General features: G+C 38.6%; 1 protein-coding gene and 1 long non-coding RNA gene across 13 annotated transcripts in view; one reads left to right on the plus strand and one right to left on the minus strand.

The window, feature by feature from the left end:
* TPK1 (thiamin pyrophosphokinase 1) overlaps positions 1–21,035 on the minus strand; it is a 359,845-nt gene that overhangs the window by 175,079 nt on the left and 163,731 nt on the right. For 11 of the 12 annotated variants that reach the window (XM_045496023.1, XM_045496016.1, XM_045496020.1 and 8 more), the window contains one exon: positions 10,785–10,857. In XM_045496023.1, coding sequence (XP_045351979.1) covers positions 10,785–10,857 — 73 coding nt within the window. Of the gene's footprint in view, positions 1–10,784; positions 10,858–13,691; positions 13,718–21,035 lie in introns of those variants that run through there. The other variant, XM_045496027.1, reaches the window with a different exon arrangement.
* LOC123607052 lies at positions 6,898–9,116 on the plus strand. Its single transcript, XR_006716624.1, has 3 exons — positions 6,898–7,850; positions 8,307–8,408; positions 9,036–9,116. It is a non-coding gene; the product is annotated as an uncharacterized LOC123607052 (long non-coding RNA).

Genomic DNA, 21,035 nt, shown 5'->3' on the forward strand with positions numbered 1-21,035 from the left:
GATTGCTCCTTCCATTTTATTTACCAACCTTCTAAAAACATTTTTCACTTTTCAACTAAGAACGATTTTTTTTATCCTCAAATGACAGCGTATGAGTAATGATTTCTTCAGCAAGAATGTCACACAGTTACACTCTTAAAAATCCTAAGTAACAGGTTGCCTGATATAATTTAGTGTTCTCCTTCTGGTTTTCTAGATCATGCACAAAAGAAAAGAATAAATGCAATTTAACCTTGTCTCAATTCTCCATTCAATCCCAAACATAAAGAGACATTCTAATCTAGTGCAATCTTCACTGCCCTGGGTGTTTGTTATAAAATAACCTTTCCTTTCAACATGGCATTGAATAAAAACTATAGCGTTACAAACAACAAAGTCACTAGTTCCATTAACGGAAGGCAAAAGTTTTTTTAGAACAGCATAGGGTCTTAAGTGATGGCTTTCTTCCTAAAGGCAGAGCCAGAGTTCTTTTGGAAGAGAGTGCCCTAAAGTGTTAATATAGCAGGCTTCAGACTGTCATCCTAAAAAAGTTTGCCCGCAAGGTTGGCCCTTGGCTCACATCTGAGAACTTGAATGGTAAATAGTTCCCTATACTTAAAAGAAAAAAAAATTTTTTTTAAAGCTAGCAGTGGCTCACTGGACCTAACCTGCTTATTCAATGTGGTTTATGCTGAGCTCCTGCTTGTTTTCTTCCTGGGAGTCTGGAATGTTGACACATGCTGTGCAGAGGGTGTAGGTGCCCTATATTGGTGCCCCAGTAAAATTTGGGGCCTTGAGCTTCCCTGGTGACAATACCTCACACGTATGGTCACAATTTGATTAAGCACATCTTGTGTGACTCCACTGGGAAAGAACTCTTGAACTAGTGACTAGCTTTCTCTAGACCTTGTCCCCATGTCCCCCTTTTCCCTTTGCTTATTCTACTTTGTATCGTTTCACTTTAATAAATCACAGCCATGACTACCATCAAAAAAAAAAAAGAAAAGAAAAGAAAAACAAGCATTGGTGAGGGTGTGGAGAAAAGGGAACCCTCCTGCACCGTTAGTGGGAATATAAATTGGTGCAGCCTCTGTGGAAAATAGTATGGAAGCTCCTCAAATAATTAGAAATAGAATTACTATGTACTCCAGTAATTCCACTTCTAGGTATGCACCCAAAGAAAACAAAAACACTAATTTGAAAAGAGAGAAACACCCCTATGTTAATTGCTACTTTATTCACCACAGCCAAGGTTATGGAGGCAACATAAGTGTTCACGGATGGAGGCATGGGTAAAGAAACGTGGCATATTTATACAAGAGAATGTTACTCAGCCATAAAAACAAATGGAATCTTGCCATTTGCAACAACACGGATGGACATTGAGGGGATCACGCCAAGTGAAATAAGTCAAAGACAAGTATCACATGATTTCACTTATAGGTGGAATCTATAAAACAAATGAACAAAACCAGAAAAAGAATCATCAATACAGAGAAGAAACTGGTAGTTGCCAGAGGCGACAGGGTAGGGAGATGGGCAGAACAGGTGAAGGGGATTAGAGCCACAAACGTATCCGGTATTGAAATAAATCAATCATGGGGCTGAAAACTACAGCACAGGGAAGATAGTCAATAATACGATCATAACTTTGTATGGTGACAGATGGTAACTATACTTATCATGGTGATCTCCGCCTGATGATACAATTGTCCAATCACTATGTTGTACACCGGGAATTAATATAACATTACATGTCAACTATGCTTCAATCAAAAAATCACAGCCATGAGTAGGACTACACGACAAGTACTGTGAGTCAGTTCTCCTAGTGAATCACCCAACTTGGGGGGTGGTCGTGGAAACCCCCAAAACAAAGCGCTAGAGAGACACTTCCTCAGTTAGGATGTTTGGATAAGCTTCTATTTTATCACATTCCTGTACGCACCTAGACCCAGAGATCTGCTCTTGGCCTGGGTGCTGTTACTTCACAACCACTCTGTACATGCTAAAGAAAGAATGAGCCGCACCGGGGCTCTGTCAAGTAGCCCCAAAAAGCAAGGACACAGGGGGGCAGGACAGGCAGCCTGAAGGTAGCCTAGTTGGGTACTGTTGCTCAATTACATAGAACGAAGTAGAACCAAGAAAGGAAAATTAAATGCCACAGAGAGAACTTCCTCAGAACATGACCTCACTTTGCTTTGAGAAAACTCCCTTTCAACTAGAGCGTTATGGCATAGTGGTTAGAAAACTGGATTCTGGGGCCAGAATGTCTGTTAGACCCCACTTCAACCATTTCTTAGCTGCTTATGTTTGGGCAAGTTGCATCATCTCTTTGTGCTTCTGTCATCTGTAAAGTGTGTCCAAGAGTCCCGACCTGATAAAGTTTGCTGCAAAGATAAATGCATTTATAATTGCAAGTACCTATAAAATGTTTGGCGCATTGGAAGCACTTTAAAATCATTGGTGGCATTTACTATTATTTTGAAAGTCAGGTTGATTATTTTTTCCCATCAACTTTTAAAAGTAGAGAAAACGTGAAACAAGATTATAAACGGCCAAATACACTTTAGTCTCGCTGGAAGCCAACGTGCACTAGGTGTTGGTAGGTCAAGGGTAAGTGTTCTGTGGTCAAACTCATTTGAGAAACAGGAAGGCAAACAAAATTAAGATTTTTGGCAGACTTCCTTAAAATGATATTGCCCATGGTGAATTTCCAAAAGGGGCACACAGAATGTCAAATTTCACAAATCCATTTGATCAAGGCAATCTTTTTCGTATTAAGTGCTGTGTGGTGCTAGAGGTTGCGGTCTTCTAAAATTTTTTAATGTTTATAAATTATAGAGAGACATAGAGAGACAGAGCAAGAGCATGGGAGGGGCAGAGAAAGGGGGAGACACAGAATCCGAAGCAGGCTCCACGCTCCGAGCTGTCAGCACAGAGCGTGATGCAGGGCTCGAACTCACAAACCACGAGATCATGACCTGAGCCGAAGTCGGGCGCCCAACCGACTGAGCCACCCAGGCGCCCCACGTACTCTTCTAAAAGCAGGATAACTGCTTCATATCAACTGTAATGAGAGCCTACCACCTACTCGGGGAACCAGGATTAGTCACCCCCAGACATCAGTTTGCAGAAGATCACATACTAACAGAGATTGAGGAGGAAAATTATGACAAAATTATTTACATCAAGCTCAGCAAGACAAGTACAAAGGAGGGAATCCCAACAGATATCATGGGCAAGGAGCCCAGAAGGGGAAAGGGATGGAGCAGGGGCGTCCCATGAACCACATGAAGGAATGGAGGGAGACCGAGTCCAGAGGCCCTGGAGAACACAGAAAGGTAAAGGACGGGCGGGCAGGCAGGGTGAGGTCATTTGTGAGGCACTTAGGACTTCTTTAAACAGTTATAAATGCCTTAAATATGTTAAACAAATCCAAACAAAACAGGCTTTGAAAAATGTCGCCAATTTATAATAACGTCAATTTGAAGGGACTATGATTGAGGAAAGCATAAAGAAATAAAGTAGATTGGAGACAGTTTCACTTAATGTCCCCTGCCTGTCTCATCGTTCCCTCGGTGAGATGCTAATCAGGATGAGCTCACTGGTTTTAAGAATATGAAGTGAAGAACCTGTCACTCAGTTGTCAATGGAAACTGCCTATGGTTCCCTTAACAAAGCCTTTCTACCTCAACATATGTTCGTTAGTCTTCAAGGGGAGCCTAAGAATTTACTGTACTCAGGGTTTTTGTTTTATTTTTTATTTTAAAATTTTTTTTTAAAGTTTATTTATTTTTGAGACAGAGAGAGACAGAGCATGAATGGGGGAGGGGCAGAGAGAGAGGGAGACACAGAATCTGAAGCAGGCTCCAGGCTCTGAGCCATCAGCCCAGAGCCCGACGCGGGGCTCAAACTCATGGACCACGAGATCGTGACCTGAGTCGAAGTCGGACGTTTAACCGACTGAGCCACCCAGGCGCCCCTGTTTTATTTTTTTAAAGAAATATACCAGTCAATGGAGTTGAGCTTTATATATTTATACAGTTTCCTCTGTCTGGCATAATAGTCAAACTTGCTAACAGCTTACAATTTCTAACAGTCCAGTTTGCCATCTCTAAATTGATTTCACCACATCTAAAAGTTGTTGGCACGTGGCTGGGCAGAAGTGGGAAAGAGATACAGCTCCAAGGAGAAAATAGTGAAATTTATGAAATTTCGTAGATCAATAAAGATGTGGTTGTTTTATTTTGTTTTCTTAATGTTTATTTATTTTGAGAGAAAGAGAGAGAGAGAGAAAGGGTGGGGCGGGGAGAGAGAGCGCACACGCAGGGGAGGGGCAGAGACAGCAGAGTGAAAATTCCAAGCAGGGTCCACGCTGTGAAGATCCTGACTCAGGGCTCAAACTCACAAACTGTGAGATCATGACATGAGCTGAAATCAAGAGTTGGACACTTAACCAACTCAACCATCCAGGCGCCCCAATAAAGATGTTTGTAACTGGAGATTAAAAACATCTGTGGAGATTCCGTGACATTTCAATAGACCTGGACCCAAGCAATTATCAAACTGAAAAGGATATCTTCAATAATTTTTATTCTGATAGATTAAATCTAGGTTCATAAATTGTACACTTACAGAAATAAATGGATTGGTATCTTTTGAAAGGCAGTATTACTGAGAATAGTTACTAAAAAAAAAGCTCTAGAAAGTAAAACGAAATACTACAGCCTTATATCAAAATACTTCTTTAGCACTTTTAGAATACTGCCACGTGTATAACATTATTTGTTCATTATTACAAGTGTATGAGAAAGTCAGGGCTGACTTAATTTCACTTGCCTTAGGAAGACTTCCATATGTGTAAGTGAACAACTCAAAACATAATTTGCATAGCTAGTTCAAGAAAATATAATGACTTTATTATTTGTAAACATCTAAAAACTAAAACCGCACGCTACTAATGGCCAAGACTAAGTGGTAGTCAGCCGACTTCTCTGAGTTCTACACTTACCTTTATCTGCCATCCCAACTACTTGAGAATCAATGTCCTCATCTTTAAATTGGGATTAATACACTAGCATTTCTTGCTTAACATTGGTAGTCTACTTATGAAAAATCAGACATTCTATTCAAAGGTCAATGAGAAGTCAATTTCTTATTATTCTGACTGGAAAAAGTTATATTCAAACCCAAATTCCTGGTCCCCCCAAATATAACAGAAACATTTGAGGTAACAGCCATTAAGATGAGATATAAAATGCTAAGCAATTTTCTATTATATGTAACATTTCTTATATATTTATCAAAAGGAGCACAGGTTTAAAAAGTTTATACATACTACCCTTGTCTTTCAAGAGTAGACTTCAAAACTTTGGATATGGCCATGCTGGTGTTAGAGGACTGTGGGAAAACATCAAAAACACTGATTTAGGGGCACCTGGGTGGTTCAGTCAGTTAGGCATCTGGCTTTGGCTCAGGTCATGATCTCACAGCTTGTGGGTTCGAGCCCCATGTCGGTCTCTGTGCTGGTGGCATAGAGCCTGCTTGGGATTCTCTCTCTCCCTCTCACTCTCACTCTCTCTGCCCCCTTCCCTACCTGTGCTGTCTCTATCTCTCTGAAAATAAATTAGTAAACCTTAAAAAATTGATTTAATACAAGACATTCTTCAATAATTCATTTATTTGCTGAAAAAATAAACTTTCCTCAGTTCTGAGGAAGATATAATGAAAGCCAAAGAGACCATATGTCTGGATCTCTATCTCTGCTCCTAAATTTACAGTTCCGGTACATTCAGAATAGTCTAGAATAATAGCCTGGTAGCCTAGAATAATCTTGTTATGTCTGTAATAGCAAATTGGTGTTTTAGCATCAACTCAACCTTCCTGTTAGTCTCATTTCATCATATACACCAGGGTTCATTGTATCTTTTCAATCAAGTTCTACTGTGGTTTTACCAGTAGACCCACACGATGTTGTGTATTTCTGATCACGGTTTGATACCATATTGTGTTATTCCGGGACTTGCAAGGATTAACAGACAAGATAAAACCAGAACTTGAATCTAGAGTCCTATTCCTGACTACAACTAGAGTCATTTTCACCACATGGTCTGAAACATGGTCTTCTGTTTATAGCAACACTTTCTGGAATGCCAAAATACTCATTTGTAGCACAAAGGAAGACATTCATAGACTTAGAGGCTACCCATGCCCTTGCTAATTTTCTATTACCAAATTGATTTGGTTCTTCAATGTTCTCTCTTGGCTCAATCCTAGGGCCTCTTAGGGGCTTTTATGTAACTTAACAATTGATCAGTTTGTTTGGTCATTCTTGGTCTGGCCCAACTACTGCCACCTCAGAGTTGAGGGTAGGAGTGAGTGACAAGATAGAAATGTGAACACACTGACTGTTACCACTTTGACGGTGACACTGGCATTCATTCCCATGGATACTAAATACCTTGTGCAACCAACTTGCCCAACGGGCCAAAGATACAGTGTGTTGAAAACCAGTAGTATTAGCTGAGTCCCAGTTTTTTATAGAAAACATGGATATTGACCCAAGAGCTGCCTCTGACTAGCTCTACCATTTTCTTTTGAGTCATTTAAACTTTATGGGCCTGTTTTTTCATCAGGAAACTGAGCTACATAACATCGCTTAATTTTTTATTGTATTTAAATTTTTTTAATGTTTATTTTTGAGAGAGAGCGAGCGTGTGAGTAGGAGAGGGGCAGAGAGAGAGACAGAGACAGAGACAGAGACATAGACAGGGAGACAGAATTTGAAGCAGGCTCCAGGCTCTGAGCTGTCAGCACAGAACTTGATGCGGGGCTCGAACACACGAACCGCGAGATCATGACCTGAGCCGAAGTCAGATGCTTAAGCGACTGAGCCTAATAATTTAGGCACCCCTAATTATTGTGCAATTTTATCATTATATTTACCATATATTTACTTCTCTCCTACACACCTACGTATCTGCAAAAACCTTGTTATTCTTTGGCTTTTTAAGGCATTTAAAATACAGCAACCAGTTCTTTAATCTCCTGATACGAAGGAAGCATCCTTAAAAACCCCCCTTCCTATATCTAGTGAAGACACCATAGACTATACGTCAATCAAAGCGTCTAGGGAGTTACAGGAGATAACGGCTTCTTCAAAAGTTCTCAAGAAACTGAAATAAATGTGGGCATGACTGACTGGATAATTAAGAAGGTTGAAATAGGTGATTCTAGCCTTCAGTCAAGGCACACTGACTGAGTCAGAAAGTAATAAATAAACATAAAAATATCAAGGGGAAAATCTGTAAGTGACATTCCTCATTCTGAGCTAATATTCATGAACCATGCAAGGAAGAACTGAGCCAACACAGAGAAACACAAAGATTTTATAGCTCTATCTGAAAAGGAAAGTTGTATGGAATAAATTAAGATAGGCCTACCCTATGCATTCCTATGGGCCATATGGAATTAAGTGATGGACCAGAGCTTGCCCCCAACTTGTCTAAATCCCAAAGGAATAAATAATTAAGGGCTATGAACATAAAGACTAGTGTTTTGGTTGTTGAATGTAACTTTGCTTGAAGCAGGTTATGCATGTAGAGAATCAAACAGCGAATTCTAAAAGGCTAAGGCTTCTTCTTCTTATATATAAAGACCAAGAATGTATTATGACATCACGAAAACAACTTTGCCACTGCCTAACACTCAGGCTTTGCCAGAACAAAGTCAGTAAGATGGTGCGGTAATCAGCCTCCAAGATGGCTACCAAGGATCCCTGCCATCCGGTGTTGACAACCTTGTGGAACCTGATCCCACATTGTACCAGAGGTGGTCTGTGTGACTAACGGCACCTGGCAGAAGAGATGGTAAGATGGTGAATCACTGCTCAAGTTCGGTCATAAAAAAGATAGCTACTTCTGTCCTGGGCTGGCTGTCTTGTATGTCCTTCCCTTCTCCTTGCCATGGTGTGAGCAGCCCAGCGGCAAAGAACTGACGCCTCCAATCAAGAACCAGTGACAAATAATAGCCCATGAGACCAGTCCACAACCACATGAGTAATCTTAAAAGAGAACTCTAGCCCCAGTGGAGCCTTGAGATGACTGAAAAACCCAGCTCATGAGAAACCTTGAGCCAGAAGCACCAAGTTAACTGACTTCCACATTATATTCCTCACCTGGAGGAAGTATGGGAGATAAAAACAGTTTGCTGTTCTTAACTGCTAAATGTTAGGATAATTTATTCCACAACAGACAACTGATAAAGACGGCAAGATGTGGGATAGGTTATTTAAAAGCTGACAAATCAAATACTTTATATTTTAGGTTCTCGGAAATAAAGCAGGCAGACCAATTTCAAGTTTTATATAATCATGTAACGCTGGGTTTTTCGATAAGTCAAAGACATATCTACTGGGGGAAAATTGTGTGAGTAAATGTTGGCTACAAAACGCACTTTAAAATTTTAACAAACCTTTAGCGTTCTAAATTTCTTTTTTTACTTTCTTTACTAGAGCCCCAGTTTCAGCTGCACTGAAAACCCAGATCAGGTGGGGTGGGAGGAGTGTATTTGAAAGCAGAGATAACCTTCTTTTGTTTGTAAAAGAGCAGCTTCAATACTGCTTAAATTGGAGATAATGGCTTATATGAATCGTGAGACGCTGCATTAACTTGTTGCCATTAGCATCATTATTAACACTGTAGCTAAACACTCACCATGTGTTGTACAGGGCACATTAGCTACATAAAAGACATCACTGGTACCCTCTGGGAACAGATCAGAAGTGAGTTCCCATATATACTTGAAAAAACTGGATTGTACTAAACCAGTTTGTTAACTACGCAATGAAGGAATTAGAAAATGAGCTATGCTTACTTTAAAAATGATATCTTAACACATATAAATTAGCTTTGAAGTTAAAAAAATGAAGTAGGAAATATAAGAGAAATTCATCAAATAGTAATAAGTCAAAACTTTCCTTTATGATTGACTGCAGTAAGAAATTAAGAGGCTGGCTTCCCCGTATTTCCTGTTACTTCCCCCATCCTGGATAGGAATCATCAGATGGACATTTCCAGCTGTTGCAAGCCAGCAGCATTTCAGAGAGGAGGAGGAAAGTCACATCTGGCCAGATCTTCAACGTGTTTCTAAGTCTGTTTGTCCCTGCCTCTCCTGCTGTTTCTTCTGCGTCCAAAAATATGATTAACGTCTATGAATTTATAACACTCTGCATTGTAAGCAAGGCTGAGGGCTGTCCATCCCAACGAGGGTGAGGTATGGAGTTAATGAGAAGTGACACTGGAACGAACAGAAAGATGCCAATGTTAAAGTAATTGAGCATGAATATCAAACGCTGACTTGGGAACAGTCTTCATTTGCTGATAGAGAGTCTGATCAGCTGGTGGGCAGAGGGAACAAGCATAGACCCGCATTAGCAGCAGGCCCCAGAAATTCCCTATCACCACGGCGAATGCATTATAACCTGGCGACCTTTGTGTCCCCATCTGCAATCAAGTGTTTTCTTTTTCCCCTTCTTTCCTTCCCTCCCTCCCTCTTTATTTCTTTCCTTCCTATGAAAGGTTTCCTCCCTTCTTTCTGAATTGATCTCATCCGTCGTCCCCAAGCCTCATAAAGAATTTAAATTTTTGTGTTGGTAACTGCTGTTTTTTTACAAACACGTATGACTTGCTAACTCAAGTTCAGAATAACACAGATGACGGTGTGCGGCAAGAATTGCTGAGGCTATAATTTTTCTTTTAAAAACTCTGCGTTGTCCTCTAAAACCAGCGAAAGTTCAAATGATCAATTACCGCAATACACTCCTACGTGTCTTCTTTCAATTAGATCATTTATAAGGGACAAGGATCTCTGGAATATTTGCACAATAGGAATGATAACATAAACACGTTAATAAGCTGTATGTCATTATTAATTTCAAGCTGTAATGAATAGTTTCATTCAGAACAGAGTAATAATAGTTTCAAGAAAACTAAATATTACAGAAAAAAACTATGGTTCTCAAATTCTGGGACATGTAATTATGCATTTTTATGAAAATTCAGTTTGCAAGGATGTTTTTATTAGGTTACAATGCAAAAAAAATGGATAAAACTTAAATATATATAAATTGGGAATTGGTTAAATTAAATATAGTGGACTCCAAACTTAAATATAAATAAATTGGGAATTGGTTAAATTAAATACAGTGGACTCATTAAAGGAAATTAAAAACGATTTGTGAAAAATATTATTAACTAATGAGGTTGTAGGCAAGAGTATTAAATGAGCCTATTTTTTTTTTTTTAATTTTTTTTTCAACGTTTATTTATTTTTGGGACAGAGAGAGACAGAGCATGAACGGGGGAGGGGCAGAGAGAGAGGGAGACACAGAATCGGAAACAGGCTCCAGGCTCTGAGCCATCAGCCCAGAGCCCGACGCGGGGCTCGAACTCACGGACCGCGAGATCGTGACCTGGCTGAAGTCGGACGCTTAACCGACTGCGCCACCCAGGCGCCCCTAAATGAGCCTATTATTAAATGAGCCTACATAAACGATAAACTCATTTAAAATATATATGCTTAAAGGACTAAGCATTCACAATCATCTGATGGTGACAGAATTTCTAAGACTGGGTTTCCACTTGTCATTTCTAAATTTCTATTTAAATGTGCATTACAATTGCTATAATTTTTTTTTTTAATAACCAGTTTGTAAACCCCTATGCATACGTCAAGGACATCAGAAAGAACACAGGAAAAGCAATCATAAGAGATCTTAAATATAAAAAGAGTTTATAGTTTACCTTCACAGCATAATATTCTTTAACTTCAGGCCTAATAGAATCAAAGTCTCCACTGATGAATTCAGGCAAAAAGCTGAAAGAAAGAGTTCCAAGTAAGTCAACTAATTAAGACTACTTTTGGTTATCCTTGAAAAACTACGCCAATAGGATGTCTTACGCTCTTGGTTTCTATATGGTATGTTTAAGAGTAACTCTACATAATTCAGCAACTTAGTCACACTATCAGTCAATATTTATCCTGCTTTAAAAAATAGAGATTAAAGAAGATTATTGGTTGGAAAAAGTCCCAGTTCAAAAACCCTAACATCACGACCCCATCTTTATATATTACTTTCTACATATATACAAACTTTTACATTATTGTGCCCTCACACAAGTCCACAACTTCAACAAATTTAAACAGACGAGGAAGAGGATTGGGCATTCCCTTTAGAGCCGGAATCAGTTCAGACACATTTTCCAAATATCCTATTGACCCATTTCTAGGAACAGGAGGCTTCCAGACAAGTTTGAAATACTATACAAGTCAGTTACTAGACAGAGGGAGAGAATTCCCCAAAGTAAAAGTTTTTAATTACATCATGAGTATCTTATTTCTCTTCTCTACCATTTACATTTTTTCAGAATTCATCCAGAAAGCCTACCTCACTCTACATACATTGCCATCGTTTGCTTTACATAAAACATTCACATGACCTGGTAGAATTTCTTCCCGGTGTGGAAAAATTAAGCTTCCTTGGATTTATCAGTGCTCTAACAAAAAGCCCTAGCCTCCTGAGTCTCTAAAATATATATAATGTAAAGAAGGGAATGTTTACTTTCATCCTACAGTTATATTCTTCTTTTCACACACCATGAGAATTAGATCTGCCAACATTTATCTAACTGTTCTGATTCAAAAGAATAATAAAACTTCTGTGTGTCTTTTCAAGAGGGTCAAGTCGCTATATCATGGACTAGATCTCTGGCTAAATGGAGACTAAAGTTTCATTTCGCTAGGTATTACATGTCAAAAGAGTTGAAGCCCCAGGACTTGGAGACATCTTTAAGTCATAAAAGCCGAGACAGAGGCTCCCGGAGAGATTTTACTGACATACCAGTGGGGTGGGGCTTAGGATTCAGGGTCATCAAATTTCCACAGAGACTCTTGCAAGAGGGGGAAGGAACCTGCCACAACCCACTTAATAAATTGAGGGGGAAAGTCCTATTTCCTCCTCTTTCATCCGTGGTGTGCAGCTACAAGCACAGGACAATGGACTTGGCCATCACTGCAGGGTCAAGATGTAAGAATTAGAGCTTTGGGGATGGAGATAAAACAAAACTTGACGCAGAACACCTTGTGTATGCCCTCAGGATGAAATGAATAAAGCTGAGAGGCGCCTGGGGGGCTCGGTCGATTAAGCATCCGACTTCACCTCAGGTCATGATCTCATGGTTTGTGGGTTTGAGCCCCGTGTTGGGCTCTGTGCTGACAGCTCAGGGATTCTGTGTCTGTCTCCTGCTCGTGTGCAAACAAATACACATTAAAAAATAAATACACATTAAAAAATTAAAAATTAATAAAGATGAACATGAAAAACCCAATACTAACCTTGTTCTTTCATACAATTTTTTTTCAAGGTTTTAACGTAATTGGAAATAGGACTTCTCAGGTCTAACCTCATCTTACTAATCTGTGTTAAGTCTTCTCGGAGTTATATGTCTTCCTAGAACAAACAGTAAGAATGTTCTACAACACTGGTCTGTACTGCATAGAGTGCTGGGTTTTGTTTCCTTTTTGTTCTTGTTAACCAACGATGGTTAACTATTAAAATTTGGGGTATTTAATAAAACTATTACATTAAATGATTCCAGCCATATTCACTGAACATCAAACATACAGAAAAGACAATAGTTTATTTCAGAATAAGGCAGAATTGGAAAGTACCTAAGTTTACAGTCACTTGCCTGGTTTCAACATTTTCCTGTAAACTGGTCTCCAAAAAACGTGTATGCAACCACATCCATTACTTTCAACTTCATTTTAGACATATTTATAGGTAAATACATTGCACCCTACCCATATGAAGACTAAAAATAGCCCATTTCCTCTTTCCTCATTGTTTTTCCTGTTGCAAAAACTCACTGATTTTTTAAACTTTCTTTAAAATGCCTCCATCAGCCAACATTCAATAACCCATACAACAAAGCTCAGACAGGTCACAGATTGTTTTAAGTGCTTGCTAAATTCTGAATGTTTGTGTACCTCTGAAATGTGTATGTTGAAGTCTTAACCCTTAATGCGATGATGCTACAGGGTAGTGAGGCCTTTAGGAGGTGATTCGCTCAGAACGGTGATGCCCATGTGAATGGGATTAGTGCCCTTGTACAAGAAACCCCAGCTCTCTTGTCCCTTCCACCATATGAGGACACAGTAAGAAGACAGCCATCTATGAACAAGGGAGTAGATCTCATCATATGCTAAACCTTGACCTTGACTTCCCAGCCTCCAAAACTGGGAGAAGTGTTTACAAGCCACAAGACTGACTTATATGGCTCTACAAATTTTAGTCCCTCAGATATCTAGAATCAATTGGCCAGTTTCCAAATATCATATTGATTTTGACAATAATAAAAATGAAAAATAAAAACTGATACACACAGGCAGCTGAATCTCTCTCCCCTTAGGATATAGAATTTTAAAGACAATTAGATCTCTTTTTATTGTACACTGTGAATCATGAAGGAAAGCAATCATACAGATTTACTTATATTTTCATATAAAATATTAACAGGAAAACAAACTTACACTGATAAAGGATGACAAACTTTGATTAACTTTTAATATAATTTTCTCTACAACAACATGCACGCTTTAAAAATGAACAAAGATTCTTATTTCTAAGAAGGCTCATGCCCAAAATACACCTGGTATACATGCTGAGATGACTGCAGTAATTGTAAACTTTTCTCAGAATACCGTAGTTTTTGAAACTTTCTGAAGTGTGCTTTTGGACACAAGCAATTAAAAGCCCACCTCACATTTCTGAGACACTGGTTGCCATGGTGCTTCGGCATTCTGAAGAAACACGGGGGATGACACTTCACAGATGTCGAAGCATGATGTCATGATATAAAAGTTTACACGGGAAGATTATTTTCACAACTCTCTGGGGACTGATTGCTCAAGCAACTGACTAAGGGTAGATGGAATTCTCTCTCCACTGACCACACCTCTGTTCACTGTTGTCATGGATCAGACCGGTACACCTCGTCCTGAGATCCTCCCTCCACTGGCACTGGCCGGCTGGTACTAAAAGGTGTTCCGAACGCTCCATAAATGGTGCAGCCTCCTTTGATTTTTACGTTTAACTCTCGTCGTACTTGGCCACTCACTAATAACAAAATACAGAGTTCAAAAGGAGCAGAGATTAATTAATGAGCTAAAGATCCATCACATGTAATAATCAACAGGGAGGCTGATATATTTAGAAAACATCCCTAAACATGATGCGTGAGCGCCAAGTACAGAGATGTTGATAAGAATATAAGGTAGAGGAGAAGGCAGAGGGGCATGGAGAGGGGTAAAAAGAACAGGGTGGGGCAGAATGCGGAAAGGTGGTAGGAAAAGGGGGAGACAGGGAGGCAGGAGAAGACAAGAGTGAAAAAGAAGCAGGAGGAAAGAAACACTTATTACCAACTTCCTATTATGCCTGGCCCACTATTTCCTAGCTTGTCCCAATGACTGAGCTTGTCTGAGCTTCATTCCCTCACATGTAAAATGAAGCTACTCTAGAGCAGTTGTGGAGATGATGAGTTAATCGATGTAAAGCACTTAGAAAATCCTGGTACACAGCCAGCACAGTTTAAAGCTTCCAGCTAAAATAAATGTTACTAGAGAAGCTAAGTAAGGAGCCTGTTATAAGGCTAATGAGAGCTAGAGCCAAAATTCAAACCCAGGCAGCCCCATCTTTGATCTGAGACAACTACGTCCACAGCCTTCCACACATGCATGCTCATTTAAGGAAACGGAAAAAGACTTCATCGTGGAGAAGGTTCTGTACACAACCACATCACTCCCCTAGGGGTTTGATTCATCAGTGTTAATGTGGTCAACCCGTGGTCAACCTGTGTATGTTACAAATGGATCACCAAAGCAGGGGGGGAACACTTTGCACTGGTTGCTAAAAAAAGGATGAGATTTTGATTAAAGGAATATGTTAGAAGACTGTTTGAGAACATTGTTGAAAAAGAGTATGGCTGTAGATACAAGGGAAAAAATGGTACTCCATCTAAAGAAAGGAGGGGACGTAGAGGCATGATGTTATGATGAATGATGTCATCATTCAAAGATCTGAGCTAACATTCTCTGCAAAACCGCATAACTTAAAAGTAAGGGGAGGGGGGCAAAAAAGCGGGCGTCCAAACTATAATAAGGAAAATCGACTGTGTATCTAGAAGCAATTAGTTCAACTGTCTTCATAAATAAGTCTCTAAATGTAATAAATATGTCAAGAAATATTTAAATAGTTGTATAATTTTGGACAAAAGATATTCTGAGGAAATAGAAAACATACAATGACAAATCCTATTAAACTGTATAAAAATGTACCAATGTGCTTATAAAATAGTAATATTTTTATATATGCAAAATATGTGTGTGTGTGTGTGTGTGTGTGTATATGAAAATAGTATGTAATATGAAAATAGTACTCCAGGGTCACCTGGGTTGCTCAACCGGTTAAGTGTCTGACTTTGGTTCACATCAAGATCTCAAGGTCCGTGGGTTTGAGCCCCGTGTCGGGCTCTGTGCTAACAGCTCAGGGCCTGGAGCATGCTTCAAATTTTGTGTCTGTCTCCCTCTCTCTCTGTGCCTCCCCTGCTCATGCTCTTTCTCTCTCTCTCTCTCTCTCGCAAAAGTGAATAAACATTAAAATATATATAAATAAAACAGTACTCCAAGGTGGTAAAGGAAACAAATCCAGTAGAAAAACTGTCAGAGGCTATTAACACAAGGAAAAGTCACACAACAAATACAAAGAGCACTAAGTATATGGAAACATGGTAACTAATTACTTATCAAGGAAATAAATATTAAAGCAATACTAGGATACTGACTTACACAAGAACTTGTCAAAAATTAGGAAGAACAGTGTTGCTAGGCTAAATAAAAGCACAGACTGCTGGGATCCTGAGTGGAATACAACTTACAGACCAGCAACCCCACTTAAGAATCTATCCTACAAAAATATACTACATAGGGTATCTGTACGATAATAATAAGGAGAAAAAAACTAAATGTTCAATAATACAGGAGAGGTCAAACAGAGTATCGTGTACCCTAACAGGGAAATTAGGCAGCTTGAAGATTAGGTGACTTCATGCTAGAGTTGACAACCGTCCCAGAGGAAATGTCTACTCCATGTTAAGTAAAAAAAAAAAAAAAAAAAAAAAAAGTTGTAGAAAAATGTCTATGTTCTTACCTTGTTTTTACATACAAGTTGCTTATAACTACTATATATAACTTGATAAATTAAAGATAAGGACGTACCCATAAAGCCATGACCACAACCTACATCATCAACATACCCAACACCTCCAAAGTTTCCTATTATTTATTAAATTTTTTAAAGAACAGTTAATATAAGATCATTAACATTTTATCATTTTCAGTGTTCTAGTCTTTCACTTCCTTGGTTAAATTTATTCCTAAGCTTTTAGTTTTGTTTTGTTTTGTTTTGATGATTTTGTAAATGGGATTGTTTTCTTAATTTCCTTTTCAGATAATTTTTTGTTTGTGTATACAAATGCAGCTGATTTGGGGGCACTGATTTTGTAATTTTGCTCTTTTTTTGTTCCAATAGATGTTTTGGTTATTTTTTAGTGTGTGTGTGTGTGTGTGTGTGTGTGTGTGTGTGTGTGTGTGTGTGGAGTCATTAGAGTTTTAGAGATATAAGATCATGCCATTTGCAAATAGAGCTCATCTTACTTCTTCCTTTATAATTTGGTTGCCTTTTATTTCTTTTTCTTGCATAATTGCTCTGGCTAGGACATCTAGTACTATGCTGAATATTGGTGGTGAGAGGTGAGAATCCTTGCCTTTTTCCGGGTATTAGAGGAAAAGTTTTCAGTTTTTCACCACTGAGTATGATGTTAGCTGTAGGTGTTCCACGTACACACTTTATCATGTTGAGGAAATTTGAGAGTTTTTAATCACAAAAGGATGTTAAATTTTGTTAAATGCTTTTCCTATATCTATTGAGATGATAATGTGATTTGTCCTTTATTCTGTTACTGTGGTGTAACCTGTTGATATGTCGAACCATCCTTGCATAGCAAGGCTAAATCCCACTTGGTCATGGTGGGTGATTCTTTTAATGTGTTCTTCTAATTTGGTTAGCTATTCTGTTAAGGATTTTTTTATACATGTTCAACGGGGATATTGTTCCATAGTTTTCCTTTAGGATCTCTGGCTTTATACCAGGGTAATGCTGACTTGATTTTTAAAAAATGGAAGTATTCCTTCTACTTCTGTATTCTGGGAGAGTTTAAGCAGTATTTGTATTAATTTTTCCTTAAAAAAAATAGAAAAATTCATCTGTGATGCCATCTGTTCTGGCCTTTTCCTGTTGGAAGGTTTTTGATTACCAATTCAATCTTCTTATTTGTGACTGATCTGTTCATACTTTCTATTTCTTCTTGACTTAGTCTTGGTATGCTTTATTGTATACTTCTAGGAATTTATCTATTTCCTTTAGGTTGTCCAATTTGTTGGCACATAATTGTTCATAATAGTCCTTTATGATTTTTTTTTTTCAACGTTTATTTATTTTTGGGACAGAGAGAGACAGAGTATGAACGGGGGAGGGGCAGAGAGAGAGAGAGACACAGAATCGGAAACAGGCTCCAGGCTCCGAGCCATCAGCCCAGAGCCCGACGCGGGGCTCGAACTCACGGACCGTGAGATCGTGACCTGGCTGAAGTCGGACGCTTAACCGACTGCGCCACCCAGGCGCCCCAGTCCTTTATGATTTTTTTTCCTGTGGCACTGAATTAAAATGTCTTCTTCATTTATGATTTTATTTGAATCTTGTCTCTTTTTTCCTTGGTTAGACTGCGTTAAGGATTTTCAATTTGGTTTTTATCTTTTCAAAGAACCAACTCTTACTTTAACTGAGTTTTTAAATGTTTTTCTCTCTTTCATTTCTTCCTGTTCTAATCTTTATTTCCTTCCTTCTATTAACTTTGGGATGAGTTTGTTCTTTTTCTACTTCTCTGAAGTGTAACGTTGAGATTTTTTTTCATATAGAATTTTATTACTATAGACTTCTCTTTTAATACAGATTTTGATGCATCCCTTAAGTTTTAGTATTAACAGTGTGCTTTAAAACAATAAAATTCAAAAGAAATGAAAATACCTGTAGACATGTTCATACATTTTGGTATAAGCATGAAGGAAATCACGGTGGTGAATGAATTAAGCTGTTGACACTGATTGATCTCAGAGGATGGGTTTTTTTTTTAAGATTTTAATAAAATAACTATAGAATAACTACATGAGATAACTGAAATGCCTAGAAAAAACAAAAGTAACAATAATGGAAATACAGATAAAAATCTCTGTATCACATAGTTAAAATAAAGATTAAGGACAGAGTGAGGAAAAAGAAATGATAGGGGAAAAATGTAACTCTGCAAAAAAAAAAAAAAAAAAAAGTTGAATTAGAGAAAAAGCCAAAAAAAAAAAAAAAGGTACAAAAAGGAGAACGATCTGAGCGCTTTTACCCTAGAAGAAAACTTTCGGGAAATATTTTTTGAATACTTCTTATACGCCAGTCTCTGTATTTCATTCATGCAGTTTATACTTATTAATTAGTAAAATTTTAGTTGATTTTCATAATAGTCCCATAAGGTTGATTTTTCTTTTTATTTTAGAGAAAGAGAAAGCACGTGCAAGCAGGGAAGAGGGGCCGAGGTGAGGAGAGAGAGAATCTTAAGTAAGGTCCATGCTCAGCACAGAGCCTGACATGGGTTCAGTCCCCCCAACCCTGGGGTCATGACCTGAGCCAAAATCAAGAGTCGGACACTTAACCAAATGAGCCACCCAGGTGCCCCAAAGTTGATTTTTAACATCCTAATTTTATGGTAGAAAGCCAAGTCTGAGAGATAGGAAGCAACATACATAGATGTCACGCAGATTCATAATGTTTCCTCCTCCTCCTCTTGCTACATTCCCTTCACAAGATGCAATCCTACTTCTCCCAAAATCTTGGCCCTTATTGGAAAGATGTCCAACCAGAGCTGCCTGATAATCAAATAGCAGTGTGAGCGCCGTGCAAAGTTATTCCACACCATAAGCTATCAATTCCTAAGCAAGCTCAACTTAAACTTTTAAGGCCTGTGATTTACTTCAATGAATAGCAAAGTGATAAAAAGAGGCACATTTACAAAATCATGAGACTTGCTGAAAGTATATTTCATTCTAGGTAGCGAACAAACAAAAGAAGATTTAATTCTGTAACTGCTCTAATTCAGTATCAGCAATGCAAATTATGTGGCTAAAAAATTAAAATATACGGACTGCTATCACTGTCTGTGCTACAGGAATTAACCTGTAACCACTGTAACCAGTTAGAAAACCAGACAAAATATGTGAAACAGTGGTATCCGGACAGTAGAAAATAGGCAGCTCAGGACAGTACTTGCTGGAAAAAGGGGAACAGGGGAGATGAGCTGTACTATTGCCTCAGCTTTCTTTCTGGAGCCAGTTTCTAGCCCACCGCACAGTGAGGGAAAAGTCAGAGATCTGTGGTCTCCCCAAATGAGGGGCCAATTTTAATAGAAGATGAAAAGCTAGGATGATCACCAGAAACCATTGGTCTCGACAATTCCCAGAAATAAAACACAGTTGGGTAGAATCCACGCTCCGGTCATCAAGAGTACAGAGACACAGTAATAAACAGGTCATTAAGTAGAGTCTCACTTTAAAAGTAAGACTAAATTGGGGCACCTGGGTGGCTCAGTCGGTTAAGTGTCCGACTTTGGCTCAGGCCATGATCTCACACTTCGTGGGTTCAAGCCCTGCATCAGGCTCTGTGCTAGTAGCTCAGAGCCTGGAGCCTGCCTTGCATTCTGTGTCTCCCTCTCTCTCTGCCCCTTCTTTGCGTATTCTCTCTCTTAAAAATGAATAAAATAAATAAAAGTAAGACTAAATTATTCCCATAATAAAAGTTGCTCTGGACCTACCTCAAGAAAATTTAAAATAAAGCTTCCAAAGTATCAGAGCCTGGAGCCTGCTTTGGATTCTGTGTCTCCCTCTCTCTCTGCCACTCCCCCACTCATGCTCTGTCTCTCTTTGTCTCTCAAAAATAAATAAATGTTAGAAATTTTTTAAAAATAAAAAAAATAAAATAAACTGGTATAATGTAAAAGTATATGCCTAAAAATCCCTAGTTTATGACATGTGCACACACAGCAAGAGAAACATCCTTACGAAAATATGAAACTGAAAAAGGTATGTAAAAATGTGAATAGTGAGAATCACGGTGTTTCAGGTTCTTTTTATTTTTTCTTTGCATCTTCCTGCATTCCCCAAGTTCATTATAATGAACTTGTATATTACTTCTATAAGCAGGAAGGTAGGTGAGGGTAGGGGATGATATACCGTTAAGAAAAAAGAATAAAGTTCCATCAATAATCAAAAAAGGTAAATACTAAATAGTACAGATTTGGTTCATTTAAATAAATTTCTTTTTCTACTGCTATCATTTATAATTATGATTTCATTGAGATTGCTTGTATACAGTTTTGTTTAAAATTGAACCAAAAAAGCACAGTTTGGTTCAGACTTTTTGGCTGAAATTGCTGTTTTTGGTAACCACTGCCACCTGTATCCTCACGACTGCATCCTACTGAAGCGTGAGAATGCATCAGTGCCGCCCACGACCATCAACCCTTTCTCTGCACCGCATCACAAGTGTTCGTTGGAGAACAGCTACTGCACAGAGGAAACTCACCACGAAAGCCCTATTATTGGTAATAGGAATCATAAGACCACACCACTATGTGAAACTTTTCTTCTCACTGACTGATATAATGGGAAGATGACAGAAACTGAGGTTGTTTTTCTTGTTCCTAACACAAGGAACTGCTCTCTAGTTACTAATAACCTACTAATGTACAGCCTAGCAGGAACAAATTGAATACACACTAGAGGCCGCTAGTGATAAATAAGTGAATTTTGCATGAAGTAAAAAACATGATGAGAGCAGT

This window comes from Leopardus geoffroyi, chromosome A2 (genome assembly GCF_018350155.1).
Source record: "Leopardus geoffroyi isolate Oge1 chromosome A2, O.geoffroyi_Oge1_pat1.0, whole genome shotgun sequence".
NCBI lineage: Eukaryota > Metazoa > Chordata > Mammalia > Carnivora > Felidae > Leopardus > Leopardus geoffroyi.